This window comes from Haemaphysalis longicornis, unplaced genomic scaffold, assembly GCF_048455015.1.
Source record: "Haemaphysalis longicornis isolate Haplotype H1 unplaced genomic scaffold, Haemaphysalis longicornis Haplotype H1 scaffold_5, whole genome shotgun sequence".
NCBI classification, from domain to species: domain Eukaryota; kingdom Metazoa; phylum Arthropoda; class Arachnida; order Ixodida; family Ixodidae; genus Haemaphysalis; species Haemaphysalis longicornis.
Genome location: NW_027526385.1, coordinates 159,996,975 through 160,023,980, shown reverse-complemented (window position 1 = coordinate 160,023,980; position 27,006 = coordinate 159,996,975). Strand labels below are relative to the sequence as shown.

Here is a 27,006-nt window from a genome sequence, read left to right as displayed (position 1 = left end):
TTACGATAGTGCGTGGCCATGTAACAGGAACGTGTACATAATTTAAACGGTTTTTAAACACACTTTCCGTACAAATACTGAATTAAAGAATCAGCGAACAGCAAAGTAAATTAGCAACAATCAGTACCCGATCAGCAGTTTCTATGAAGGATCAATGCGCCTTAGCGAGTATCTCAGCCTTCTTTTCTAATAAAGAGCCTTCTCTCTCTCTCTCTAACGACAAAAATGCGTCCAAAATTATTTTAACGCACCTAGCCGAAGAAAAGTACACATTTTTCTGACGCTTGCTACTACTAAAGTTTCACTAGAGTCTTTCGGAAGGCAAACGAACCAATTGGTATTTATTTTGTCGAACTGAGATTCAAGGTCCCCTGTAGGAAGGCCGACCTACACTGCCGAATGGCGAACCAAGCACCACCGTTTGCTCGAATAAACGTTTATTCTTCCTCTCTCTCGAACCATGCTTCACGAAAAAAATGTACAATTAAAAATTTAAACGAAGCTTTGTCCCTAATTGCGCACCCTTTGTGACTTCCTTCTGGTCACCTATTAAGACGTTTTTCATGCAAGGGGAAGATGCACAGGTCACGGCATGTAGACTGCGCGTAGTTAACATGTGCAATCAATAAAGCGTTATCCTCCTAGAAATTATCTGACGGCACCAAGGACACATCGTTAATGCTTTAGCACAGTCTGCGCAGACACGATGGCCGCAAGTGAAGGCCACATCGCGGGGCTTCTCGCAGCAGAGGGCACACACGTTGATGTCCTCCATTTCCTGGCACTTTGACCTCATCTCCCTCAGGATTGACCTCAGCCTCTTTGCCATGCCAGTCTCCGATTGTGCTCCACTCCTGTTCATTGGCCCTACAGGAAGTGCCGAAAAAGAAACATGAATGATTATACGGGGCTTGTTTGGCTGCTTCGAGTAATGTCGCATTAACGCCGAGCGCTTGTACCGGTGCCAAGGCTATTTTAAAGCAGCGCATAGAAGTTTGCACAAAGCTCACAGTAAGGTTTGTTTTAAGGAGACGCTGGAAGTATTGGATCGACATGAGTGAATATACTCAGGCATTTAGGTAGCGTTACTTCCAAAAATCTAGAGCAACCAGCAGCTGATAATGAACTGGGCTTACGATGGAAGATAAAAGATTCGTCGAAAAGCGCAGACATCCAACATGACAAGAATAGGGCAAAACAGGCAATTCAATACACGGATAAAAACAAATTAACCGCAACGTTGTTAGATTTATAAGAGGCACAAAAAATTTGTGCACACAAGTAAACCGGCCGTGCGTTGATCCTGGAGGATACAAAAGGTTGGTTCGGAAGTAAGAGGTTTGTTTGAAAGTGTACAAAAATTGATGTACACGTGCGTTTTTAGGTCAGGAAACAGAACAATTAGCCACGTTGCGTTGAAGTGCGATTGTATTCCCTCAAATTCATGACCGGCTTAGGATTAGGGGTCGCGCTTAGCAGATAAACTACCAGGCTGTAAAGGTGAAAAAAAGATTGGAATTTTGTAGAGCAAGAGCAGCCACGTTCGTGGTATAGCTGCCACCTTAGTAAGAAAATGTAATTTCGGCGGCTGCAAATAGTAGCGCTAATTTAAAACAGTAATACATCAGCTACGTTAGTTCTTCTAGTGAGATGACAAACGTCATGGCCGCGTTAGCAGGACGATGGTGTAAACAATCAATCACTCAACAAACTTAACATCCAACCAAAAAAACCAGCCATTCAGTCAATCATTCCATCAATCAATCAATCAGTCAATCAATCAACGGCTTCTGGTAGAACTTTACCCCCGAAGGTCGGTTCGGGAAATTTCCATGAACTTAAATCTTTAGAAGCAGTAGGAGGCACTAATGTGTTAACGCCGTACGATTCAATTGAAAATTATTTGCGCTTTGTGTGCGCCTAGGTGAGGCCCTTTATTAGAATAAATAACGTGATAGCAAACTCAGTAGTTCTGAGTTTGAATCTGGGTCAGCTGCCCCAGTTGTTAAAGGGACACTAAAGGCTGAATAAACTTTTGTTTTAACTTAAAGATCATCGGTTTCGAAGCAATTTCGGGTTTTGCTCGACGAGCAACGATGGGTTATTTGCTGAGAAATAGGTAAATAAACTGGTGTTTCCCTCACCCGCTTCCGTTTTATTTTTCCCGTGACGTAGGCATTGCGCACAAAATAGGAGCGAATGCCCGGTGGCGTGCTCACTCTGAAGACTTCGGTGGCGCGCAAAGCGGCGCGAGCAACACAGGCTGCTGCGGCGGTGCGGCGCGGCGGGGCACAGGTCTACTACAGCAACGTTTCTCTGGCCAACGAGGCTGGCTCAGGCTTATAAAATTTTTCACCAACGGACAACGAAACGCGTTTAAATACTCTAGCGGTCGATGTGCGCGCATACACCGGTGTCCCATACCCCATCGAGCCGGCTGCGAACATGGAGTGCGGCGGCGAAGCCGCTTCTGAAGCAACAAGCACCGTTCAGAACATCAAGTGCAGCTTCCTGGGCACGCGGCTAGCGCCGTTCAGGCTGGCGCCTTTACATCACCTGTTCTTGTAATCCCAGCCATCCCATATTATATTCACTTGTGCAACGCGAACCCAGCGTGAAATAAACCTTCACGGTAGCCGTGTGCAATAGTGGTCGTTGCCACTTTGTGGTCGTTGCCACGCTTTGTGGATATCAGCGGCGGGTCGATTCTCGTAAACGGGCGGATTATGTCATCTAACCATTCATTGTAAGTTCATTTTACGGGCGACTATGTCCGAACCGGGCGCAGTTTACCTATAGCAACATATTAATTAAATAGTTACCTCTCTTTCTACACCTCGTCCAGCGCGCGCGGAAGACGGGAGATTGGAATCTCGGCGCCTCGATTAGCAGTGTGTTTTGTTCCTTTTGCTAATCTAATGAAGAGAATCTACGTGCTTCCTGCCGGGTATATTGCTTGCAGATTCTCGGGCGCTCATCGTCGTAGGTTATTGTGTATGCTAATTGCGCACCAACGCTTTTCGAAACCGAAACTGAAAGCATGATAGCTGACGGAATATTGAGGGCAGCAAGGAAAGGGAGGGAATGTATAAAAGCTGCATTCTGCATTCTTTATATAACACGAGCTCATGGAAAGGTTTGATTTACGTTTATTTCACGTGCTCAACCACTTCGGAACTGTATTTTAGGAAAACATATATAATGCTTCTTTAATGAGCTCTTGCCGTTCACCACTTTTGTGATGTCACAGGGAACCCATAAGCGTACGGGTTGACATCCACCGTTTTGCGTTCCTGGCATTTCATGTCTCATCAAACTGCTAGTTGCGAGACAAATGAATTTAGATTCTCGGCGCCGCAATCCATCGATACAGGCCACCTTGTTTCCACCTCTTCGTGTCCTGTTAAAGCGCTTCTGTCTGCGCTTTACGCCGCGTTGTCCTGAAAAGTTGCTTGCGAGCGTATAGATTAGCCGTCCAAAGCTCCAAAACGATATCGAAGCCTTGAATGGAGTTCTGCTTGAAAAGTGGCGAAAAAGAGAACTACCATTTTCTGATGCTCCGGCCCCCGATGCTCGTCCGGTTTCTATACTCCGACCGAAATCCACTCCGTCACTGAAAAAAAAAAAGCACGGCACAACAGATGTATGTTGTGCAAAGTCGCATTTTAAATAATGCAGGAATGCACCACACCAAGAATCCTTCTTACGCGAGACTGAACAAACTACACCGACTCTGCACGCCTGCCCAGAAGAGCGTCTTTACCTGGGGCCCTGAAGAGAACCCAAAAACGACCTTCCGCCTATTTACGGTACACGTTATGCGTCGTGGTTCACAGTGCTGGAAATAGATTGATTTTCTTTTTCACTTTTTCTTTTTCCATTTTATAGCGTAACAAAGGGGAAGCTGAGACTGAAGGCGCAAGCGGCCTGAAAGAGGCCTGAGCCACCGGATTTCCAGTGTATGTAATAAAAGGGCTCTTCAGAAATTTCAACATGTTAACCTAATCGTAATAGAAAAATAGCACGAAATTCAGTCATTGATACATTTCCTATGTACTATACAAAACATAGGTCTAAAATGCACATACGTACCAAAGTGTACCCACAAACGCAGTAATTCGTACACACTAACATTCAATAATTACACAACTACGCCACAATTTTGTAAGAATTTTAGTTTGTAAAATTTCCTAACCTCTTCTTTTAGGGAACATATTGACATATACTTTAAAACTTAATTATATATCAGTACTGCGGGGGTTTTCCTTTAGTAGCATTTCTTTACCGGTTTTTTAAACGTGGGCTCACTGTAGTAGAAGTTTCTCCGAGAGTTTATTATTTCTGTTGGTTGGTACACGAAAGATTGCTCACTCTAGTTCATTCTTACATTTGGCGTGTGCCGTGTTGTATGACTGAGATGGTATCCAGAAGGATTAATGTTAACTTGATTGTGGGTCTTTCGTTTATAAAGCCCCACAATCTGATTCAACTGTAAGACCCACGTTACTGACTGAGCTGTACATGCCTCATGGTAAAGCCCGGGGGATGTACAGCTTAATCGCTAACGAAAAGAAACTATTGTGCGTTTAATTCTTTTGCCTTCAACTCGTCTTCTTACAGCGCAGGCATTGAAGAGGCACACACACGTGATTGTGCAGTCGATAGTTCAAAAACCTGAAAGCACACAAATAACGGGGACAGACACGGAGCACACACACGAGTGCTTTGTGCGCTTTTGTGTTTTCATTGGTGCCCCAACTTGCTCAACTTGCGGTATTGCTTCATCCGATAGTTTGCAGCCGAGACTGCCATGTGAGCAGCCTGGCTGTGGAACGAGGAAGCTACCCCCGTCTAGAGCGCGACGTAGAAGAGGTTTGGCCGTGCTAATGCGGAGTGACAGATCTGTGAAATCAACTCAGGTGCGCTCACTGCTGAAGGAATCTCGTCGGTATTCGATCACGTGACAGCCGTAAAATGAGTTTCGGTTGCTCTACCAGACACAAGACGTCATTGGGACCCGTAGGTAAGCAAGGTTACTGCAGCCCTTTCGGCAAAGGAGCTTCGGAAATTTTGCAGGCCGAGCCCAGAATCATTGCGTATGACAAAAATCTTCCTTTAATGTTTTTTCATTGCGTTTACCGCCAACCTAGCTTTAATCAGTTGTTCTAGTTCATAAGAGGAACAAAGATTTAAAAACCGCAAATTTCACAGCTCACAAGATAAAAGAACGAGGACAACAAGGTTCTGTACACCTTCATGTGCTTTGTCAAATGAGAGCTGTTCAAAACCTAAACTCGCAAAGGTAAAGCTCCGATACACACTGCAGACCACCACTCGTGCACTCCAGGCCTTACCGAGTGGCAAGCTAAGCATTTTATGCGAACGAGCAATTACCAGCAAGCGGTGTCGTGTCCGCAGCTAGAGCCACTGATCATTTACTCAAAACAAATGTGTCAAGCTGATTCTTTGGCGTTAGAAGAGTGGCAACATCCATCAACTAAAGAACTGTATCAAATAACAACTACTAACGCACCTTTTAGAATATATGTTAGACGAAAGTAGTTAGGTTTCCGAATGCTCGCCTTTTGACGCAAACGCTTAAGAAAGGAACAGGCGGAAATTTAAATTTTGTTTCTCAGTTTAGTTGCATGTCTTCGACAACCACACACTCATCAAACCCACAATGCCGACTTTTGATACCTGGCCGCGTCGGTTGTGAGAACAGCGCCAATCTCTTATCTCCCGCCTTCGTCATTTTAAGAAATTTTGTTCAGCTGCCGGCCACGCTTAAAAGATGGTAAGAGAGATCCGGAAGGGTAATCCTGAATGAACCGTACAGGAGGCACCACTATATTTCCTAAGCTGCACAGATGAACTCGCCCTTGCTACAAGCACGTCGCGCCATTTGGTGGTTCGCTTTTATCGCTGGCAACATTATTTTGCCCAAATGCAAATACGAACTCACCGTTCAACCTCTGTGCCTTATACAGTCTGTCCTTGCAACTGTATCCACGTTGGCTTGTACCCATGCTACTCAAAATGGTTTTTAAGATGCGAGTGATGAATAATGATATCTTGAATGACTACTGAATGGCTAATGTGAGTGATGACTAATGACTGTTTTGTAACCGCAGTTAATATAATTTAATGCGACAGCGTCGCCGCGGTCGCATAATGGAGGTTAATTGTGAAGCGCGCAGCTCTGTAGAGCCCACACCTTTCATACGCGTGGCCGTCTCAGCGGTGTAGCAGTGGCTATCATAACCTACTTTGTAGCGTTGGTCACGAAGTGCTAAGACGAACGCGTGCACTCAGTATGTTGGCATTGCTTTCACTGCAGCGCTTTCAAACAACTGTAAATTTCGGAGCCTGATTCCGGCGGAAACAACTGCGCTTATGCATCAGATGCAGTTGCTTAAAACGTACGAAGTGAAAAGCACTGTGCCCACATGACATTTCAATTCGTGTCACGTTTGTAATTCCGGTGGGAACCAGTGTACAGCGGAATCTGAAAGTGGAGTCTGCCCTCAGAACGCCAGAACCACCAGTGATGGGTTCAACACCAAGCGACATAACTTGAAACTCTGTAATTTCTATCACCCCAGCAGTTAACACGCTTCTTTCGGAGTTCCATCAAGGAACCGCCTCAACGCTACACAGCCCCCAACGGGACATTGCAAAATCGTTGCCCTGCAATTTAAGGTGCTGCCACCACCGTAAAATCAAAACCAGATGGTCCTGACACTGAGGCCGGGAAACCAGGTTGTGCAGCGGTGTGTACGAGGTCAATCGTGATGTTTTTGTTAAACTAGTAGTTTAGGTTGTTACGATATTTATACACTAAACTCACGTTTGTGGCACAGTGGTACACGCAGTAATGGAAATTAGGAACGTAGAGCACCGCTGAGCGATGAATGATCCCGTATGACGGTGTATAATAGAATGCTGGAATTACCTTATTGAAGTTTTCCAAATCAAAAGCGACTCCTCCACCTGCTCGCCAATGTTGTTCGCCATTTGCAATGGTGTGATCCCGGCGTCGTTCATTTGGTGAAGATCGCCCCCGCATCTGGCCAGAAACCAAGCTACTGCTAGACTTGTGTCCATACCCGGTTTAGGAAACTGAAGAAGGTGGTCGAAAATCTGCAGACGAAAGAAGACGATGTTAACAATGTATATCCCGATTCTTTGTACATGCAAAACGGCGCAAGCCACGAAAAAACCGTACTTTAGGTGTTGTTCACGGATGAAAAAACTCCAAATCTGACAGCACCACACGCGCGATGTGAGGGAAATACCGTGCCTATTCTTAATTTAGTGTCTAGTGCTTTTAAAGATACAGAAAGAGCACAAAAAGGGAAACTCAGAAATAACTTTTTGATATACCGCTGCAATGCATGGAGTTGTGGAGGCATGGATGGCATGGTACTGTACTTTGGATCGGTTCAAAAGGCTCATGTGCATTGGTGAATTCCCATTGTTGTCTGGCTTGTTAACATCGGCGCCGTTTTCCACGAGGAACTCGGTGATATCGACGTGTCCTTCAGATACGGCCAACCACAGTGCGCTACGCTGGCAGCTGCTCAGATCATCGACCATACAATCTCCCTGTGGAAAAAAAAAACATTCGAGTAGCTCAAGTGAAAAAATCATATTCAAATGAGCGAGCCCTTAGGCACCGCCAAAAGCTTGCTTCATCCATTTTGACGCTCTAAATACAATAGAGTAAAAAGGCGTCAAGCCATACAGGTGAAATACGAGATGATGGCAGTAATCTAATATGCTAATACACTATTCTTGCTCGGCATCTCCTTAAAGGGACGCTGACAAAATTGTGATCATTGTGAGATTACATGTCAGAATAAAGTATGGGCCCCTAGGCTATCTTGACTACTGTTGGTGCGTTTAGGTGATTTTATAAATTAAGAAATCAAACGTAAAAGTGCTAATTTCCTTTCCGCATCCATATTGCAGACTTTACATGACGTTTTCTATGACGTGTACTCTCTCGGATTTGCTTGATCCCGCTGACTACTCGGGTTGCCGACCCTCTGATAAGGGTTCCGATAAAATCAGTCGACCCGCTTACGGCGGGTCGGGACAAGTAGATTCCGCAGTGAAAACAGAGCCCGGAGAAAATTTGTATATACAATCGTTTGTCTTTTTTTAGTTCGTTCGTTAGCTGTGCCGAGCTGGGTAAAGGCGGCGTTGAAACAACTCACTAGCTCGTAAAATACCTCCCCACTAGCGGGTTCAAACAGTCTGAGGTTTCTTCGTGTTATATGAGTTGAATACTAAAATAAATGAAAACAAAAGAAAATGATATACGTGTATTCGCTTACGACGGTTCGCTTGCTTCGCTTGACTGCAGTTGTGGCTGCATATGCCTGCGCGACTGGTTCGCTTGTAGAAAATTTAAGGCCAATAAAGGCAGCACAATAGTCAGAAAAAGTAATATAAATAGTGGAAAAATAAAATATACCAAAGCTTTTATCGCGAAGCTTAAAAAGATGGCACTAGAGGCGAATCCCCTTAGAAGCTCGGGCTGTCGGCTTCTCCTGTCGTCGCCGTCGCCGTTGTATCTCGTATCACGTAGTCGAGGTACTAAAATTCCGGGACACTCATTTTCCAACACCTGGCGCTACAACGCTTCGCACTTTCAAGACACGGAACTTTTACAGCAAAGCTGTATACCTCGACTACCCAACGGTTTCGTTTCCGTGGGCCAAACCACTGCATGCTTCGCCCGTCCCTAGGTTTCACGTTTGTAGATCGCCCGGGGTTTTTTGGCAGGGTGAACTAAGAGAATGATCTGCAGCACGACTACATATTTACAATCTTTTTTGGTGGCTTATGCAACGCAGTCGATTGTAATTAGATATTTGTTGAGCTAGGGGGAGGCTCACTGCACAAGTACTATTCAGTAAGTGTGTCCAATCTTCCAAAAATAAACCACAAGAACTACATTGTGAGAAACCTGCGAGTTGCCATTAGTTCTAAAATTGTCATTAATGAAAAGTATTAAAACACACTCGAAGGTATATATATGAACTATGAAACCTCGGGCATCGTCCAATCACATGGAAAGGATAATTTTCGTGACTTCTGTTTTTGTGACCGTCTCAGACGTCGCATGATGTTTTTCTTTCGGGCTTTTAAATATAAATACTGCTTTAGCGGTCGCCTAAACTGCGAAAACTATGTTTGTTCTATCCTATCTATGCAATGCAAACGCCAACAGAAGTTTGTGAAGCTTACTTCAGTGTACCTGCAAAACAAGCGCAGTATGAACATATGGGAACCCTGCATACAAAAGTATTCTCTTATGGCAAACAAAAATACTACCCTTCTACAGGTATTCTTTCAGTGCACATCACAAAGATTCTGCGGCAACGCTATTCTCATCTTTGTGAAAACAATTACCGGGGAATATTTTTTGTGTGGTCTGTTAAATGAAGATCAACATTTCTGAAAACTTGACAAAAGCAAATTTCTTGCATCAGTTTGAAACTGTACCTGATTAAGCAGGATGGTGACAACCTGATAGTGTCCATTCATGGCAGCCAAATGCAGTGAGGTATAACCCCCTTTATCCGTCACACCGGCCAGTTCTGGCGCTTCCGACACAATAGTCTCTGTCGCGCTTTGGAAGTACCAACCGAAATAAAAAATCATAAATGAGTCAATCTACTTCATGCAAGAAAACCAGATGATTAGCATGACTTAAAGGAGTACTATAAAAATAAATTACAGGCATTTGGTGTGATATACCTCCAGCCTGAGGAAAAATAAAGCAGTTAATGTTTGCTATTCTTAAATCGCAATGACAGAACTCCGCAAGTCTCGAATGTGCAGCGTTGTCGGGCATGGGCTTCGTGTTAGCGGTTAGTGGTAGCAATAATATACCCGACATATGTAACATAACTTGCGACCTTATTTAATGGTCAGCGTGAGATGACTGCGGAGCCAGGCCCTCCTATGTATACTAAAACACGCATACTGTACTATTGCATCGGTGATTCATACGCACTGTGCCGCAGTTTAGACAACTGATAAATATTTCTTCTGTTTTTTTTTACAATGTCCTTCTCCTGACGGCCGGCGGTAGTGGCGATGGACGATTGGTCGCACGAGTTATGCGAGTCGTGTGAGGGTGCGTTGTAATGCAGGTAGGGTTTAAGGGCCGCTTCTGTTTCTGGGGAAGTTAGAAACTGTGGGTGCTGTTCGGTAGCTGATTGGTAACTCCGGATCAGGGATTGGGTCTACTCGTTTTCTGCAAGCAAGCGCATATGCTTGAGGAGGGCGTAATTTTCAGAAGCGCATTCTAGTCCACGAAATTGGATGTATAGGTTTGGGTTACGTGCGCGGCTTCCTGAAGTGCGTCATGTATGGCGGCGGTGGAGCTGGCGAGGACATAAATGGTGACGTTGCCATCGCAAATTTATAGCGTAAATTAAGAATCACTGCAAGGACAGCCACGGATATTTCATGGGTACATTGAATAATAATGCTGAAACGAGGGATCTTTGCGATATTCCTTTAGTGGCCATTGGAAATGTGTCGAATCGTTGCCGTGCGGTTGGTCCGAAATGGAGTGGTGGAGTATTTTATTTGCATCTGCTGCAGTTTACAGACGCCAGACCTTGCAGAATAGCGGGGTTGAGCGGGGGGTTATACATTTCACAACCTTTGATGCCTGGGGCTGGAATTGGCTTTTGGTGTGACATGCATGGTATCCCGAATGTCATTCATCTGAAGTACGATGTCCTGTCCTCATAGATGGAGGTGAAAGTCGCACATGGTATGTGAGAAGTACCCGTTCCCTTCGATGGGGGATGAGTGTCTGTTGTGCACCATGCGCTCTAACAGTTTGCCGGCGTAGGAAGTGAGGGATATGGGGAGTAGGTTATGTGTAGAGAGGCGTTTGTTTGGTCTGGGGATGCAGGTGACATCAGCGTAGCTTTATTGTGGGTGGAGCATTCCTGCCTGCATTGCAGGTTGAAAAGTTTCTATATTTTCCAAGGGCAGAGTAGTGATATTTTTGGAGCAGCTATTTGGGAATCCAGTCTTTTCCTGGGCCTTTATTTGGGGTTATTTGTTGAACGCCTCCTACGAATTTACCAAGGTAAAATGCGTTTCGATGTGTGGGTTTGGTTTTCCCGTGTATGATGGAAATAATGGATGAGTCGAGGAGGAGGGTGCTTCAAGCGCTTGCTCAAACTCTCTCAATAAACCTAATTGTGTTCCACTGTGTGTCTTTATGAGGAGCTTCAGATGGTGGTGCGTGGTGGATTTTGATTCTTTGCGGCCAAGCAAGGATCGGAGTAAGTGCCAGTCTCGGCGGGTGCCGAACGTGCCTTGGAGTCCGTTACAAAACTGACTCTCGTTTTGTTGGCTGAGCTTAGCCTACGCATCTGCCTGCGCCGTGATTTAATCAACGTGGATGCGAAATTTTTTATTTGTTTTGTTCATTTTCCACCTTCGAAGCAAGCCTTGTAGTGCATGCCAAACATGGAGTAGGCATGCGCCAGTAGCTGGCGTTTCTAGGTTTGTACAATTTTGTGTCTGTTTCTTGGCTATGTGAAGAAACAGTTGGGCCCAGTTGTCTATGTTAGTGGAGTCCCCAGGGGTGTCGTTTCCAAAGTCTGACCAAGTTACCAGACTGGCTCGGCCGCTACGCTGATTTGGGGGACAGTTTGCAGTTGCATATTACAGTGATCGCTGCCGATTGTCGGGTCAAGTCGCATTCAGGTGGCACTTTTTATGTTATTCGTGAAGGTGAGCGCACGGTGTCGTCTCGGGAATTTCTGTTCTCGGTTTTTGTCGGAAGATCCGGATTGTTGCACCAATGCAGTAGGTTTTAAAGTGCTGCATCGTATAGTGTTTTCACTTTCCTGGTGTCTTAGGTATCCCCATGCCTTACGCTGAGCATTCAAGTCGCCAAGGGCGATTACCTTGTGGCCGCGCGTTCACTGGTGGATTGTGGTAGGTGTTTGTCGATGTGGTAGGAAGGAAACGGTAAAAGAGAAACAAGAAACGGCGAGGGGTGCATTGCTGTCAAGACGAGCAAGGGCCCGTCGAGAGTACGACGCGTCCGTGTAGTGCTGCCCTCAAGACAGAGCCGCGTCTTTTCCACAGTTGGTATGCTGCTCGGCTCCTTTCGGCATGCGCCTTGCGTCCAGGCGGATTAATTGGCAGCCGAGGGGGTGGGTGACGACCCCTCCACGTTTTCATCGCGGGTGCCATGATCAGTACAATTAACGACGCTGTCGAACCTTAGGTTATTTATGGCAAGCATCCATCTTAAACTGCTTGCTCTGAACGTATCAAATTTACAAGACCGAATGTATTTTTAGGTACCAAGACTACTTGTCAATATTATCTACTTGCGGAAGTGCTGGTTTAATGCCTCAAAAGGATTCGGATGTCTATACAGTCGAACACGGATATATCGAACTCCAAGGGGATCAGGAAATAGTTCGGTATATCGATAGTTCGAAATATGAAGTATGCCTATTTGAAGCGTATCTGAAAACTCCGCACATGACTGAGAGCTTTTGAAAGTCGCTACAAGAGGTACCTCACCGATTCACAGGTACTCACAGCACGGTAAATTCAAAGCCACACCGCTAGGACAACGACACTTCAACATAAAAATAATCTGTAAGATTCGCTTGCTTCTTGTACATCATAAGTTCACAAGGATGTTCTAAATTCAAAGTCTTCCGTTTTTCCGTGACCATGGCTCCGAAACGTGGGCCGTGGATAAAAATGCGTAACCCGGTACATGGGTCCCTGCGCGATCAACCACTGAAAAACGCTCAAGCATGCAGGAAAAATGCCCGAAACCGAGCGCGGCAGGAGAAGTTTCCATCATCATCTCATCAACCCCGTAAGGAGAAGCGCACTTGCAGGGGCACTTGGGGCGCAGCGTTCAATATACCGAATGTGCCCGTGACCGAGAGTTCGATACACGCGTATAACAGCGCTATACTTTTGCAAGGTATTTTCAAGGAGACGTTCAGGCAGTTCGATATAGACAATAATTCGATATATCCGTGTTCGATATATCCGTGTCCGACTGTATTCCCGTTCCAGTGATGAGGGTAGCGGAAGCATGATGGCTAGTTTTGCAAGAGGCAATTGAATTCGACCATATCAAAAAAATATTCTTTTAAACAAATCAGCGTTAAACACTCACAGAATGTTTCCATTCATTGCTGCTAGGTGAAGAACGTTGAAGCCACTGTCGTTTTTGATGTGCAGATCCACATGTGGGTCGTCTAACAGAAGAGCAAGGATGTCCATATTGTTTCTAACCGCTTCATGAAGAGCAGTGCAACCACAGTCGTCCTGGGGTAATACCAAATAATAAGTGAGAGGAGTAGGAGAAAAATTTTCCATCATCATCCCGAGTTTTTCTTCAGCAAGAAAAATATTACTAGTACACATGCATTATCATCGGGGATGGATTTCCTAAACATGTAGAATAAGCAAGATAAGCCGAGAAGAAATTTTACTGAGAAATCTTAGGAGCGCCAGGATACAGAGTTACATATAAGCAATAAATAAAACATTATTCCTATTACACAACTAGTGAAAGAAATAGGCAAATAGGCAAATAGGCAAATAGGCGATACTAGTGAAAGAAATAGGCAAATATTGTAGAAAGACAGGGAGGGCACATGTCTTAAATATGCGGCTTGAAGCAACATGTCCAGGGACAGGAGATACAAGACAGAAAACTGTCAGAAGCAAAACAGCATGAAAAAACAGAAATAAAAGAGTGCCCTGCAGAGAGAGAGAGAGAGAATAACTTTATTTCTGACGAGGCTCAGTCCTAGCGAGTGTCCCTCAGGTGAGGGAGGCGCGCCAGGTAATCCTGAGCCCTAGTGGCGGTCAGGAGCTGTAGCTCGGGCGAGGAGCTCCCGGTCACCTCCAGCCAGGTAGTGGGAGAGTGCCCTGGACGATTGCTCAGACATGAGTGTTTCTCAATCGCGCAATGTTATTTGGTGTCGATGGTGGTATGTCAGGTCAGATAAAGAGAGTTAGTGGGGTGTTGCCCCGATGACGCCTCGGGATATAATTTGTTTCGTTACCAGGACCTGACTGCACCCAATTACTTATACCGTGTTGCCGGCGCAGCACCTATTTGCTTATTTCGTCGCACACCGCGCGGGTTAATCTTGTTTGATAGAAGTATAATAACTTGTCACCAACGAAGGCCATTATTGTTTGATTACAATGATCTAGATGCTATTGTGTCGTTCTGGATATGACAGATCTCCGCGATAAATGCCTGCAGGCCAAACTGCGGAGTTCAGTTCGCCTACGGCGCACTGGTAGCGTCACTTTGTTGACTGCTTTTGCAACTCCTCTGCTTCCCTATTTCCGTACTCAAGTTCACATTAATACACCCGTAATTAGTTAATTAGGCTAGCGCATTCTTTTCCAGGTGAGCACATGACTTGGCAAAGTTTATTTCAACAAGCTTTACTTAGCTACAGGAACGCAAGGTCAAGGGAACGATGGCTAACGGGTATGTTAAACACAGTCAATGATTCGGATCTACTGAAGCGGTGACAGGTTATGGGCACGTCGTGATAATGGTTCCAGTCGGCCCCCGTGCCCCGTGTTTCACTTTTGGCATTCCCAGAAGCTTCGTTTGAGGTCACTCGGCTCCACAACCAACACCATTTGCCCGTTCACATGATTTTCAAACAATCTTCTCTTAGACTACTTTCTTTTGGACGGCATTTACTCCCAAAAAAGTACACCCGCATGTTTTCTCTCTATTTCGCTCTTCTCCGGCACACCTTGCTGGTTAACTTTCATCTTTTCCACTTATTTACCTACTTCCCGACGAACAAAATATTGCAAATATCTTTCAAATTCTGGCGCAAGGCTCACCATCCTTTAAAAGAAGTCCAGCTTCAGCCTGCCAATTAGGCCATTTAACAAGATGTGAAATTGTAAAATTCCGAAATTGCTGGTAAAAACGGACGTTTGAATGAATAAGAGTACTGCACAATTGGGGCGTTCTCATATAGTTTTATTCCCACTTTACAACTGCTCAAGGATTAGATATAAAATTTCACCACCTCTTGGTTCATAAAAGGTAGTACAAGCATTTGAGACTAGTATTACCCAATCAAATCTACACAGGCTATTCCTGGCTTCTAGCAGTGTCACCACCGTAGAAAAACAAAGCGCACATTTTGTTAACCTCTATAGTCAACCTGCAGTGGCTATTGATGGGCACAATTATTCGATTATGTTATCCGTGCACGTACTTCAGGTAAACATTGGCTCGTATTTAAAACGTTCAAAAACCACCTTGCTACCTTAACCGTATTCGTATACAGGCGAAAAACCGCTCTCAAATACTAGAAAGCCAAATCAGGATTGTGCTCCTTTAAAAAGGTTGAAGAAAAGAGAACCCACCTGAATATTGACATCCAGCTCCCCCGCGCACTTCACCAGCTCACGGGCGCAATTAAAGAAACCTTTGCTGGCGGCAACATGTAGGGCTGTGCGATTCCATTTGTTGGTCGCATTGACTGTCACTCCCTGTAACAACAGGAACTCCACCACTGCGGCCTCATTCCTGGAAGATAAACAGAAACAGGGAGCCTGATAATGCATCAAAGGGGGTGGAGAGGAAAGAAGCTCTTATGTTTTGGAAGATGTACGTATCTGAAAGGTTTGTCACTCGAGGGTCAAGGACAATCCGTGTGGGAAGCAGCATCGTTTCACATCGTACATCCAAAACATGCGAAAATGTTTTCTTGCCGTACCCCGGTTTCTTAAGCACTACATTTGAAGTGTTGCAGCGGATGAAATATGTGAAATAGAAAGGTGCCGTGAGAGGATTACTAGATACTCAACACATGTTTCTAGCTGGCCAGCTGCGGCAGCTGCATGTCCCAATAGCAAAGCGCTAAACGCATCAATACGTAATGTAAAAACGTGTGCAGGTTGCGCGAAGGCTGTTTCAGCCGCATGTATATTCTCCTGTGTCCAAAGTTGACTTAAGACTGCAGCGCCGTTGTGTCCGTAGGTCCGCTCAGTAATTTGTTTACGTTGTTTACGGGTTCCAGCACTGTACGAAAAGTAAACAGGGAATGCAAGGTAATGCGAGGTAATGCGCAACGAGCTCTGTAAGGCGGTATTAGACGTTGCTTTCATCCGGAAAGCACTGATAACTAGTTTAATGTGATTTATTTTGGAATGTAACGCACCGAAGCTATTCCTGGGCTATAAGCGGAGGATTCGGAACTACCACCAACAGCGTACTTTTACAGTGCGCCGAAATCTCGACACACGGGCGTTGTCGCTTTTCGCTTCACCAGGAAAAGCATGAAGAACTACCAAGCATTTCTCTCACTTCGTATTTGCACTATATTTTTGTAGACCTAACGCACCCATGAACTGCATAGTGCAACGGTGTGTCCCCATCGCCGTCTACTTTCCCCAAGTCAGCGCCGCATGTTGCCATCAAACGGACGGTTTCAACTCTACCGGAGTGGCAGGCAAGGTGGAGTGGCATCCCGTTCACCCGCTTCTCGTCTCTTGGGCTGCCCTGCATAAGCAACAAACATGACACAAGGATTTGTTACTCATGTACGTTTTAAACGAACTCGGCCGAGAATGCAGCAGGTGATGGTTTTTTACAAATAAAGACAGAGTCCATAGAAATCGACTAGGTGCCACCGTTTACTGTGCTTTGCAAACAAACTATCGACCTCAACCTCGGGCAGTAAGTTTCCTTGAACCGTTCTGTGGTACCCTAACAACACGGCCGCATTTACAACAGCTGACGTATCTTAAGTTGAAGTCTATAAAGTGTCGCGGCATCCTTAAATCGCACGGTCCAGAAAGTCTGTAGAGAAAACACCCCGTCAAAGATTAAAAATATTGAAATGTTTTCGCAATAGGCAGTGGTATATTTATGCAAAAACCAAATAAGACATAAAATCATCTGCCTAATGGGAGTACAAGTGCAATCTCTTGTATGTTCAGGGACCATAAACGGCTTTTGCAGAGCACTATACCTGTTTGTGCTGTCGGGGCGATATAGTTTTACACGTCGATTTTCAGAGATGCGAGAAAAGCTGCTCGAGCACCGTTTTTTCCGTTGCTCTATGTTAATATATGTGTTAGACCATTTCTTTATCATCGCTTTTCGCACCTACCATGAAAAGCATAACCCTATAAATTAAATTATAGAGTCATAACTACTGCACGAGAACTTTTGTTATGCGGGCGTTATTATTTAAATTGCGCTTTCCTAGTCGTAACTTTCGTGTGTACTCCATGAGGAACACCATTTTTTAAACAGGACAGCATTTCTTGGGGTGGGCAAGCGCTCAAATTACGTTCTCTTTGTGTATGTATCCATCCTTTATACATCCGTCTGTTCGTCCGTCAGTCTGTCCGTCTGTTGGATTATCTGCCTTTTTTGGCACCAGTCTCTGCGTGACCACCTGTCTGCCGGTTATGCTCTCCGCCCATGTGTCAGTCTGTCTGCTAATTAGCTGTATATGTATGTTCCGCAAATCACGCCAAAATTCCAGGAAGTACTAGTAAAGCGATAAGAATGAATCCATCGGTGTATCACTGACACTACAAAAAAGACTTACTAATTTTAGCTTCTACGCTACACAGGAGCAAAAACGGAATAAGGACGTTCGTACTGTGTCCTCTTTTTTGTAGCCAAGAAATTGGTTAAACACTAATGAAGTTCTTACTGGTGCCCAATGTGAGCCGCTCTATCCACTAGACTAGATGATACCCACGAACAAATCACTAGTGTTATTGTTCGTAGATCACTAACTGAAGACGGGTATCACTCAACGCTCACAGTGATGCAACAAAATCGATCTGTTGGTGTAAGACATGTTCGACCCCAACTAGTGATTCTTTTACTGGGAAGTTACTACTTGTCAAACCTTGAGTTACTAGTGTCACTTCCTTCCACCTACCAGGAACTCACCCGCGATTGAGGGGTACGTGGCAGACTAGAAACTTGTTAGCAAATTTTAAGGTTCTTCGCTAAGCCTGTATTAGATGATGTCCCGAATAACTACTAGTGACACTGTGGTGATGTATTTTCTCGACATGCATCTCTAAGAGAAGCGGTTATCATTAGTTTGAATTAATTTTGTGCTATTGAAAAATGTATATTAATTGATTCAGTGTGGATCAGTGGGACTTTGAATTTTACATCCACAGTCTTTACAAAGCGTGAGCCTTTCTAGAATCATGAGGTGAACATTCTTGAGTTGCAGCTTTTACAGACATTCTAGCTTTTACAGAAGCTATTTTACACTAAAACATCATTATCGAATTACGTGAAGAAAGTCATACTTTCCGATTATATCCACGTTACATTAAAATAAACAGTTCCCTTCGGTCACCACACCTCACGCTTCATCACGAGTTTTGTTAACATGATGAGTTTTAACTGCTGGGTCATTTCTGTGAGGACTCCCGCTTTTGAGGACACCTTCCTGTCTGTCTCTAACGCTTGTTGTGTAACATCTTTCCGTTCACAAAAATGCAATACGAAGGTACTATGGCCTTCATACTTTGATGGGGAATGCCGCGTATTTCTCCTAAATAAGTTATTCCTAGCATCGCTTTGGCACCAAGGGGTGAAGGAAGCTGACTTAAATATTTCGAGGTATTACATCTGTAGCAGCATCCGCAACAGCACCACCGTCATCGCTATGCTCCTGTGTGGTCTCAGGGAGAACGGAACGACGTTGGCTTCCAGGCTCAAATGCCAGCACTGCGTCTCCGCCGCTTTTCTTTGTGGCTACACACTTAAACTAGGTAAACATACTGTGTTAAGTTATGTAATACAAATGTATTGGGACTTTTATTTTTATATTGACGTTCCTTTATTTCTCTTAAAAATGTCTTACCAGCAAAGCATTCATGTATAGTAGTGAAGCCTATTCTAAAGGGGATCGGCATGTAGCCCTTTATGTGAACGCATAGGGTCATACAGAAGTAATCAATAAGAAGCCAGAGGGTCTTTTAACAGCGAAGCTCTTAAGCAAATCGGTATAGTTTAGTGCTTGCAGTGACAAATACGAAGAAACTTTCGAGCGCACGTAACCGCGTGCCTCGCGGCGATGCCCGGCAGTTAGCAAAGCACGAAAATGCAAACCGCTCGCGTGTGCGTGCCCATCGTCGCTAGAGGACGTTTGTCGGGCCAAGCATAGCACTTTGGGAGATTGGCCAAGATTTCGAAGATTGCCCGGCAGTTAAAAAACCAAGAAATTAAAAAGCGCTCGTGTGTGCGTAGCTCGCAGGGAGCGCCCGGCGTCCCCGGCATACCTTTTTCAATCCAAGCATACGCACTTAGGAGGTTGGCCAACATTGGCCAAAAAAAAAAAAACTCCAGCGGTCCCAGTAATCGTGCCAACAATTTCTCGTAACAAGAAATACACGTCACAACCTATGCTGCTCCAAGGTGGCGTCCAATCTTTACTTCCAAACAAATTAAGGAAGCTCACACTTACAGCAACAATAATGAAGTAAAGGTCGTAGCTGTAGAGAATAAGCAGCAAATCGTCGGCCATCGTAGACTTAAACCATCGTGATGGTGGTGAAGGTTGCGGACACCTTCGCTACCTTCAAGTCATAGACGTTAGTGCGAGATTCCTTCTTTTTTTGCTTAGATATAACACTGCTTATATGGCTCCTAAAAATGTCTTTTCTGCAATTAATAGTTCTTAGTTAGACTTTAAAGGGACTTGGTGTGTGGCAGAGCGACGTAAGTAGTCGTAATAAAAGTGAGCCCGGGACAGACAACGCAACAGAGACGTGTGGCTGGCGCTGACAGACGCGTAGCGCCATCCCAGTTCCGCCAGTGTCTCCTGGTTTTGTCTCCTGCCCTAACTTCCATTTCCAATACTACGTACCAGGAAATGTAAGACCAAGTCTTTAGAATTCCTCGTAAGCATTTGTTAACGTTATATAACTTCAGAATTACTCAGAATGTTTTGTTCGAATATTGATGCAGAAGTGTTACAAATCACTACTATGCCGCATGTTTAGTATTTAAAGCATTGAATGTGGTAACGCACAATGTGCTAGAAGCACATGGACTTTGGTAGCACCTTCATTGCAAAGTTACATAACTCTCCTTTTTAAATAACTTCGGACTAGAAAAAGAACATGGTATATACGGCATGCGGCGATAGTGTCGTGGAGTCGACACATGCCATTCCCGAACAAATATATACTCATTTCTTGTACGTATGCAGTGGTTTTTAAAATTGAACAACAAACCTTTGCATTGACGTTTTTAGTAATATGCTGATTGTGCGTACAAAATCAATGCGAATAGTTTACAGAGCTAGTCATTTATTCTGTGCTTAAGCTGAGCAGACTAGGCGTTTTGTGAACTCTCTTATCAAGAAAAGTCCTGAATAGGCTAACTTAGGAGGGTTGAAGAAGCATACAGTCGGCCTATTCTAGCACTTACCTGGTTAGACTCTATATTCACCCAATCCCGAGTGACACGAACAAGTCCCTCCATAGGATTCTCATCAGGACCGATGTGCTTTCCTGCAACAAAAAGACCTTCCTAATATTGCGCAGCAATTTTTCGCCTGGTACAGGGGCACCACGGCGGCGAAAGTGAAGTCGATGTGCGCGTAACCAAGCCAGCGAACCAGACACCCAAGGCAGAAAGAAAAAGCACGAGGACGGCATCGCGAAAGTGTGAGAGGAGGGGGGGGGGGGGCGGCACGCGCTGCGATGTCGTGATCTCCCAGCGCTTCGTCATGGCTCAAGGTCTCACTGCCTTCTCTCACACGTTTGCCACGCGTCGCCACCCAGGAACACCTTCTCCCTCACAACTTCGCGAGTCGCTCGCCTTCCGATCGTGGCTCATCCCAACGACGTTACATATTCGAGGTATGTTCAAACAAGATTAACAACAACATGCTCGGTGGCGTGGATCCGCTGTGACATTACGGCAGAGCAGGGCGCCGCCGTGTGTTTGCTGAACCCGTGATCACCTCCTGAGACGTAGCAGGTATGCGCAGGGACCTAGGAGATGGCAACTATATTTCGCAGTAGGCAGTATAGCAATCGTCAGCTGCTTTTTAAAATGGCAAACTGGATGTTTCTAAAGGGCAGACATTATAAATGAAACAATAGCGAAACACACAGAAAAAATCTTCAAAATTAGGAGGGTGGTTTACTAATTCAGAGCATTCTTATGCTGCTTGTCGAGAGTGTGTGTTCTTTACAGCCAAATTATTTGTTTTTTTTAGAATTCTGTCCCACCAAGTATCTTCATTTACGTTATTATAATGATTAAGGTGTTACTTCTGCCAAATCTGCATTTTTGTAGAATTGCCGGACGGTACATCGTTCGTCATTTGCGGATTTTTTTTTCAATGTTTCCTATCTTTGGGTTTGTCAGAATTCTGTCGGGCCTATAATGTACATTTATGCTATTGTAGCGATTAAAGCTGTTAGTTCCAATATTGTTTTTATATTTCTGTTTTTTTGAATTTTCAAAATTCTGTCCTGCCAATTGTCTGCAATTACGCCATTATATTGATTAAAGGTGTTACTTCTACCACCTCTGCAGTTTTGTGGAACGCAGGGAATTACACGATCCTCGCTTGGGGTACTCGGCAAAGAATACTACGCATGAAAAGTGCTGTCCCACGCCACACGAGTGGTTTTAAACATCACTCGAACATACCGCCGCATCGCCCAGCTGTAGTGCAGTAAATGTGCAATTCCGGTCAGCAAATAAGGGAACACATATTGCATTGGGCTGTACAACACAGCAGCCATTAAAATCGAAGATATTTTGCGACACCTGGGTCCTTTTTGTAAAATTTGTATTGTCATGGCGAATGAAACCCCTGATATTTGGTTTCCGAATAGAGAGGTGTCATTATGAATGTCTCACAACTCCTACAAAGAGCCGGACAGAAATATTGCTTGACGCTTATCACAGAACAACAACGTTGGTATGGTAATGCAATTAGTTTGGGAAAAGTGTTATTTGAGAAAGCAGCTGCGCGTCAAACGTTTACAAAGCACTGATGCCTGCCTTCTTTTAAAGGTTGTAAAACAAACATTAAGAAAATGCGTGGCCACAGTGTGGCGACAATACTACACCGCCACACCCATCAGTGGTGACACTCAAAGCATTCGCAAGATTTTATATGCCAGAAGCGGCCGCCGTGAAACTCATAATGTGGACTCCGTGCTTCTGGGTGAAAACGAAAAACGTTACTAAGGTTGCGGAGCGTTTACGAGTTGATGTAGCAATGCAAAATTTCCTGATTCTTGCGGCGGCATCACCATCACTGCTTGCAGATAAAAACCTCAGCGATGTAATCAAATCTTACACTACAAACTATTTATATATTGTTTCGCATTGCTTGAATTACCTAAAATTAACTACATCGTCGAACGCTCACCATGCGCGATCTTTCCTTGGCTGCACTCGGCCTGTGCTGACGTGCTGCTCTCCGAAAACCGCTGGCTAGACCCCTTAGAAGTAGTAGCTGTAACTTCGCCGAAAAGGTGTCCCTGTTGGGAGAGATATTTTATATTAGAGATATTTACGACCAGCCATTCCTGAAATATTTTTCTGGAAGTTTCTTACCCACCCCACCAAAAAAACTTAGCGAAGATAGTGTGTGAATGAACCATAACCTAATTTTGTGTGCCTATGTTATTCTCTGTTTTACGTTTAAATTTATAGATGAAACGTGCAAAAATAATCGCGGAGGGGGGGGACGCCACTTATAAAATTGTACGAGTACGGCAATGTGCAAGTAGGGAATTCCATAAGTAGCGCATTAAATGAAATGGTATAGGTACTGTGCTCTATCACTACCCTCATGTTTGATTTCAGTTTTTGTTCTTATGAACATGCGAGCCCTAAATGGTTCTACAATATTATTGGTTTCACATTGTGAAAGTCGAGAGTCTGGAGAGTTTATATCCCGTTTTAGCTTTTGTTTCGGTAGATAAAACCGTCGTGCCAGAGCTTTATCTTGCTCAGTAAAAGCAGTTTATTTTTCTTTTCGCTACCCTCCTCCACGCCATTCATCCCACCTCCTACTCCGCCACCTGCAAGTACTGTCCCCAACCCTGCACACTGTATCATATGATTTGGGCGTGCTCCCACACACCATCCCTCCCCCCTACTCCCTCCCCCAACCATGAGCAGTGGGAAGGCATGCTAGCCAGCCCGGACCCCGGCGATCAGCTTCGGCTGGTTGAAAGGGCCCGCCTGGCAGCGACCGCCCAGGGACTTCTGGATTGCCACTACTACAAAAACTAATATTGAAATAAAGTTTATTCCTACTTCTCCTCCTCTTCGCTACTCCTAGATTACCCGGAACAGTTCTAGTTCATTAGGGCTGAAGGATTGAGCTATTCAAATTAGGTAATCATTTAAGGTGCACTCTGTGTCTTGAAACAACTTACATTACTCTCTAGAGGTTCAATAAATTACAATAAATAATAGGTTTGTGGTGATGATAATGATGGCGGTGCTTAGTGGCGCAAGGCCAACTAAGGCAAAGAGCGCCAAAGACAAAGTTAATTAATTCCAACGATGTAAATGAGCTGTAAAAATTTTGTCGGTTAAAATTTAAAAACACCCTAAATAAAAAAAAATACATTGGGTCGTCTGCTCAATGTATCATAGATGCTAGTGGCATGTGTCGGCTGTACAATTTAAGGAAATATCTGTTTTCTGCTGTCGACCGCCTTGCCTGTAATTAGGACGTGAACTATGGATAGGCCGTCCCAACCTGCTAAATGGGGGCCTTGGAGATCCTGTGAGCACGTAGGAGTGCGTTACCTGTGTGGTGGATCTGCAGCCTAGCTAAGACCACTTCCGTGTGTCTGCTGTAAGTTGTGTATCGTCTTAAGTGTGGTTTTATTACGTGTAGTTTGTTGCCTCATTGTCAACTCCAACCTACTGCCATGTTTTACGAAGCTGTTGCCTGATGTGTGGCTTCAAGTCGATTTAGGGTACTCTTTTATTCCCTTTGTTTGTGGAGCCTCAGCAGCCATTCGACCTGCGGTCTCAGTGCCAGCGATCCCATAGTGTCATTCAACTAAGCATAGAGCTATTTACAGAGTTAAGGCATATGCCTACATAATATTCCTACGAACAATATTGAAGATATGGTTCCTTTCCGGATGAGAGCGAACGTACCACACTGAGAGAATCTCTATAAATAATGAACTTGGGGATGTGATGTTCGAAGTTGGGATATAGAATAAGAAAAATCTCATATGTCCCCGATGTGAAGATGCTAGAGTTTACATTCAAGGTTCAGCTTGTAAGAAAGTTTGGACCGTGCATAGCATAGGACACACTGAAATTAGTTTTGAACGCGTCACTCTAATCTTTTTAACACCGATGATTATCCAGTTAAAGCAAGTGCTTTGCAATGGAACTTATTGTCACTCGGTTTTTTTTTTAATTTTTATACGCTACCTGTGACAGGACACAGGGCGAAGCTACCTTGGCGGCAAAAGTTGAGTTAACTATATTTTACAGGTGACTAAAAACAATAGTCAGTTTAGATGATCCTTCTTTCACTAAGAGGGAGAGGCACGGGTACAGATGTGCGATTAAGAAAGAGTTGCTCTGAGGATGTGTCCGAAATGTTCACATTAAAAGGATGTTTGGGCATAGACCACAATTTTGAAGCATAAAGACAGTCCGTGTATATCCTCTGATGGTGTCGAGACCATTTATCACACTCGACTGAAAGGCTCCGGACAGGGCTAGTTCGGATACCATCCCATGCAAACCGAAGCCTTAGAGACAGCAGTGGGTCGACCATTTCTGGTGCCATTTTTGTTGGGGATACATATACCAATCTTCTGTAGTCTAATTGAGACCCCACCAGACTGGTAACATGAGATACGTAACATCAGTTGCTTTTCGCTCCATAAGACTGGTGTGGGGATTTTAAGAATGTTGACGTCTTTTAGGCATTTATATTTCCATCGAGTAATATCAAGAACGAATGTTAATTTCTCATCTAACAACACACCTAAAAACGTATGTTCCTTTTTCACAGGAATTGACACGCCATCAAGAGAAAGGCCATAGTTCGGATGGATCCCAAACTTGCGGGAGAGCACAATGAATACATTTTCTGGGTTGAGTTTAAAAGCGTTGTCCGCTCAGCCAGGAAGTTGGTTGACACCTGGCTGCACTGGACGTTCAGAGATTGACATCGTACGTGATTGAAAGATATTTGTACGCAGTTCACGCACATAAAACAGTAAATTGTATGTAAAATGCCTACCCATTAGAGTTCATCTTCAAGGGGCAATGCAGACAAAACAAAAGTTTGGTTCATTAGAAAGATTGCCTCGATAGAACCATAGTGACACCAATCTTAACGTAAACTTCCCTAAAATAGGCAATGTAATGAGAAAAAAGGGAATGACCATGCGACCCACGAGCTCGTTTCCTGCAACAGAACCTATGATGTCATACGCGCCTACTGTGAGATTGCTGAGGCCGGCAAAAGAAAACGCAAATTACACAGAGCTTATGTTTGCCGAAAGGGCCATTTAGAGCTAATTTAGAGCGCATTGTTTTTAAACTAGTAAAAATAGTGGGATAAACAGCGTCAGTTACGAAAGCACACGTAAACATAGAAGTACTGAGGAGTACGGCTGTTGGTACTTCGCGCACTATGGTTTTAGGTGCACAGCACTGCGGCTCTTTGAGGTTGTCTTAGACTACACTGGCCGATAAGCATAAGCGACGGCGTCTTATGGGACGATATTTGTCAACCGAACACTATGTTTCACGAAACGATTATTTTCTTCCTGTACAAAAACAACCCAGGTACAAATACGGTCGAAAACAAAGCAAACGCAGAAAACCGCCCGCTGCGGTATGGTTGCGCACTAGGTTGACTAACGGCAAACAAATATTTGATTCACTCAAAGTTTCAGCTTCAAAACCCGTTCGTATGATGTAATTACAGACGCCGTTAAAGCACACCATTGGGTGAGAGAATAAAAAATTAAACTCAATTTATTAATTTCGCAGTGAATAAAGCACCGTTTGCTCCTGGAACAGCGCTAGGAGTACTGTAAAACACGAAATATTTCGAATAAAAATAAATTGTATTTTGTCTGCATGGTGCTTTAGCTATGAACAGTGTGCAGCTTAAAACTCCACTTTGCTGCACGCTGTTTTCTTTCACGTGGATTCTTGAGAATGCACTACAGATTCTCGCGTGAACGTTTCTCTTATATGTGTAACCAGGAAAGGTGTTTAACATGTGGCCCCAAACACCGAATGACTTCACGTCACTAAAGATCCCGTAACGACACGCGGCGACAAAGGCTTTTTGTACGTCAAAAAATACTGTTTCAAAAAACTGTTTATGGACGAAGGCATCCTTGATGTACGGCTCGAGAGCCACGAGTTTGTCGTTCGTGGATCGTCCAGCCCTAAAGCCTGCCTGGCTGCTCTCAAGAGCAACATTTTACTCTAAAAAGCAGACGAGCCTTCTGTTTAATATCTGACAAGTGGCTTGCAAAGGAATTTTGTCAGAGCGATGGGATAATAACTGGTGGGCTAACTTCGATTATCACCCCTTTTTAGAAAAGCCACTGCAATGACTTCCCTCCAGGGCCTTGGTAGGTGCCCCGAAAACCATATTTTATCGTGCAGTTGTAGGGTTGATTGCAAGGTGTCTCCATGTAGGTGTTGTACAATTGTGTGTGTAATGCAGTGTGCGCCTGGAAGTGAAGGCTTACAAGAGCTCAGAGCTTTCGTCAGTTCATGAAGAGAGAAGGGGAGTTGTAAGAAGTGTGTGTTATTATTATCACGAGAAGACTTCTTTTCACTGTATGTTTTGTGTTTCATGAATGCGCTTGTGTAGTGTGCAGAACAAGACACGTGTTGGAAATGTGTAAATGTGTTAGCGTGGTTTTCGAGCGTGTTCCCTGTTGCCTGAT

General features: G+C 44.3%; 1 protein-coding gene across 1 annotated transcript; it reads right to left on the bottom strand.

The window, feature by feature from the left end:
- Window positions 1–429: 429 nt before the first annotated feature.
- LOC144139493 (E3 ubiquitin-protein ligase MIB2-like) lies at window positions 430–15,591 on the bottom strand. Its single transcript, XM_077671819.1, has 7 exons — window positions 15,445–15,591; window positions 13,202–13,353; window positions 9,517–9,643; window positions 7,387–7,608; window positions 6,956–7,143; window positions 3,546–3,613; window positions 430–867 (listed from the first exon to the last, which is right to left on the bottom strand). The coding sequence occupies exons 2-7, from the start codon at window positions 13,306–13,308 to the stop codon at window positions 623–625; spliced, it is 957 nt and encodes a 318-aa protein (XP_077527945.1). The 5' UTR covers window positions 13,309–13,353; window positions 15,445–15,591; the 3' UTR covers window positions 430–622.
- Between the last annotated feature and the right edge of the window lie 11,415 nt (window positions 15,592–27,006).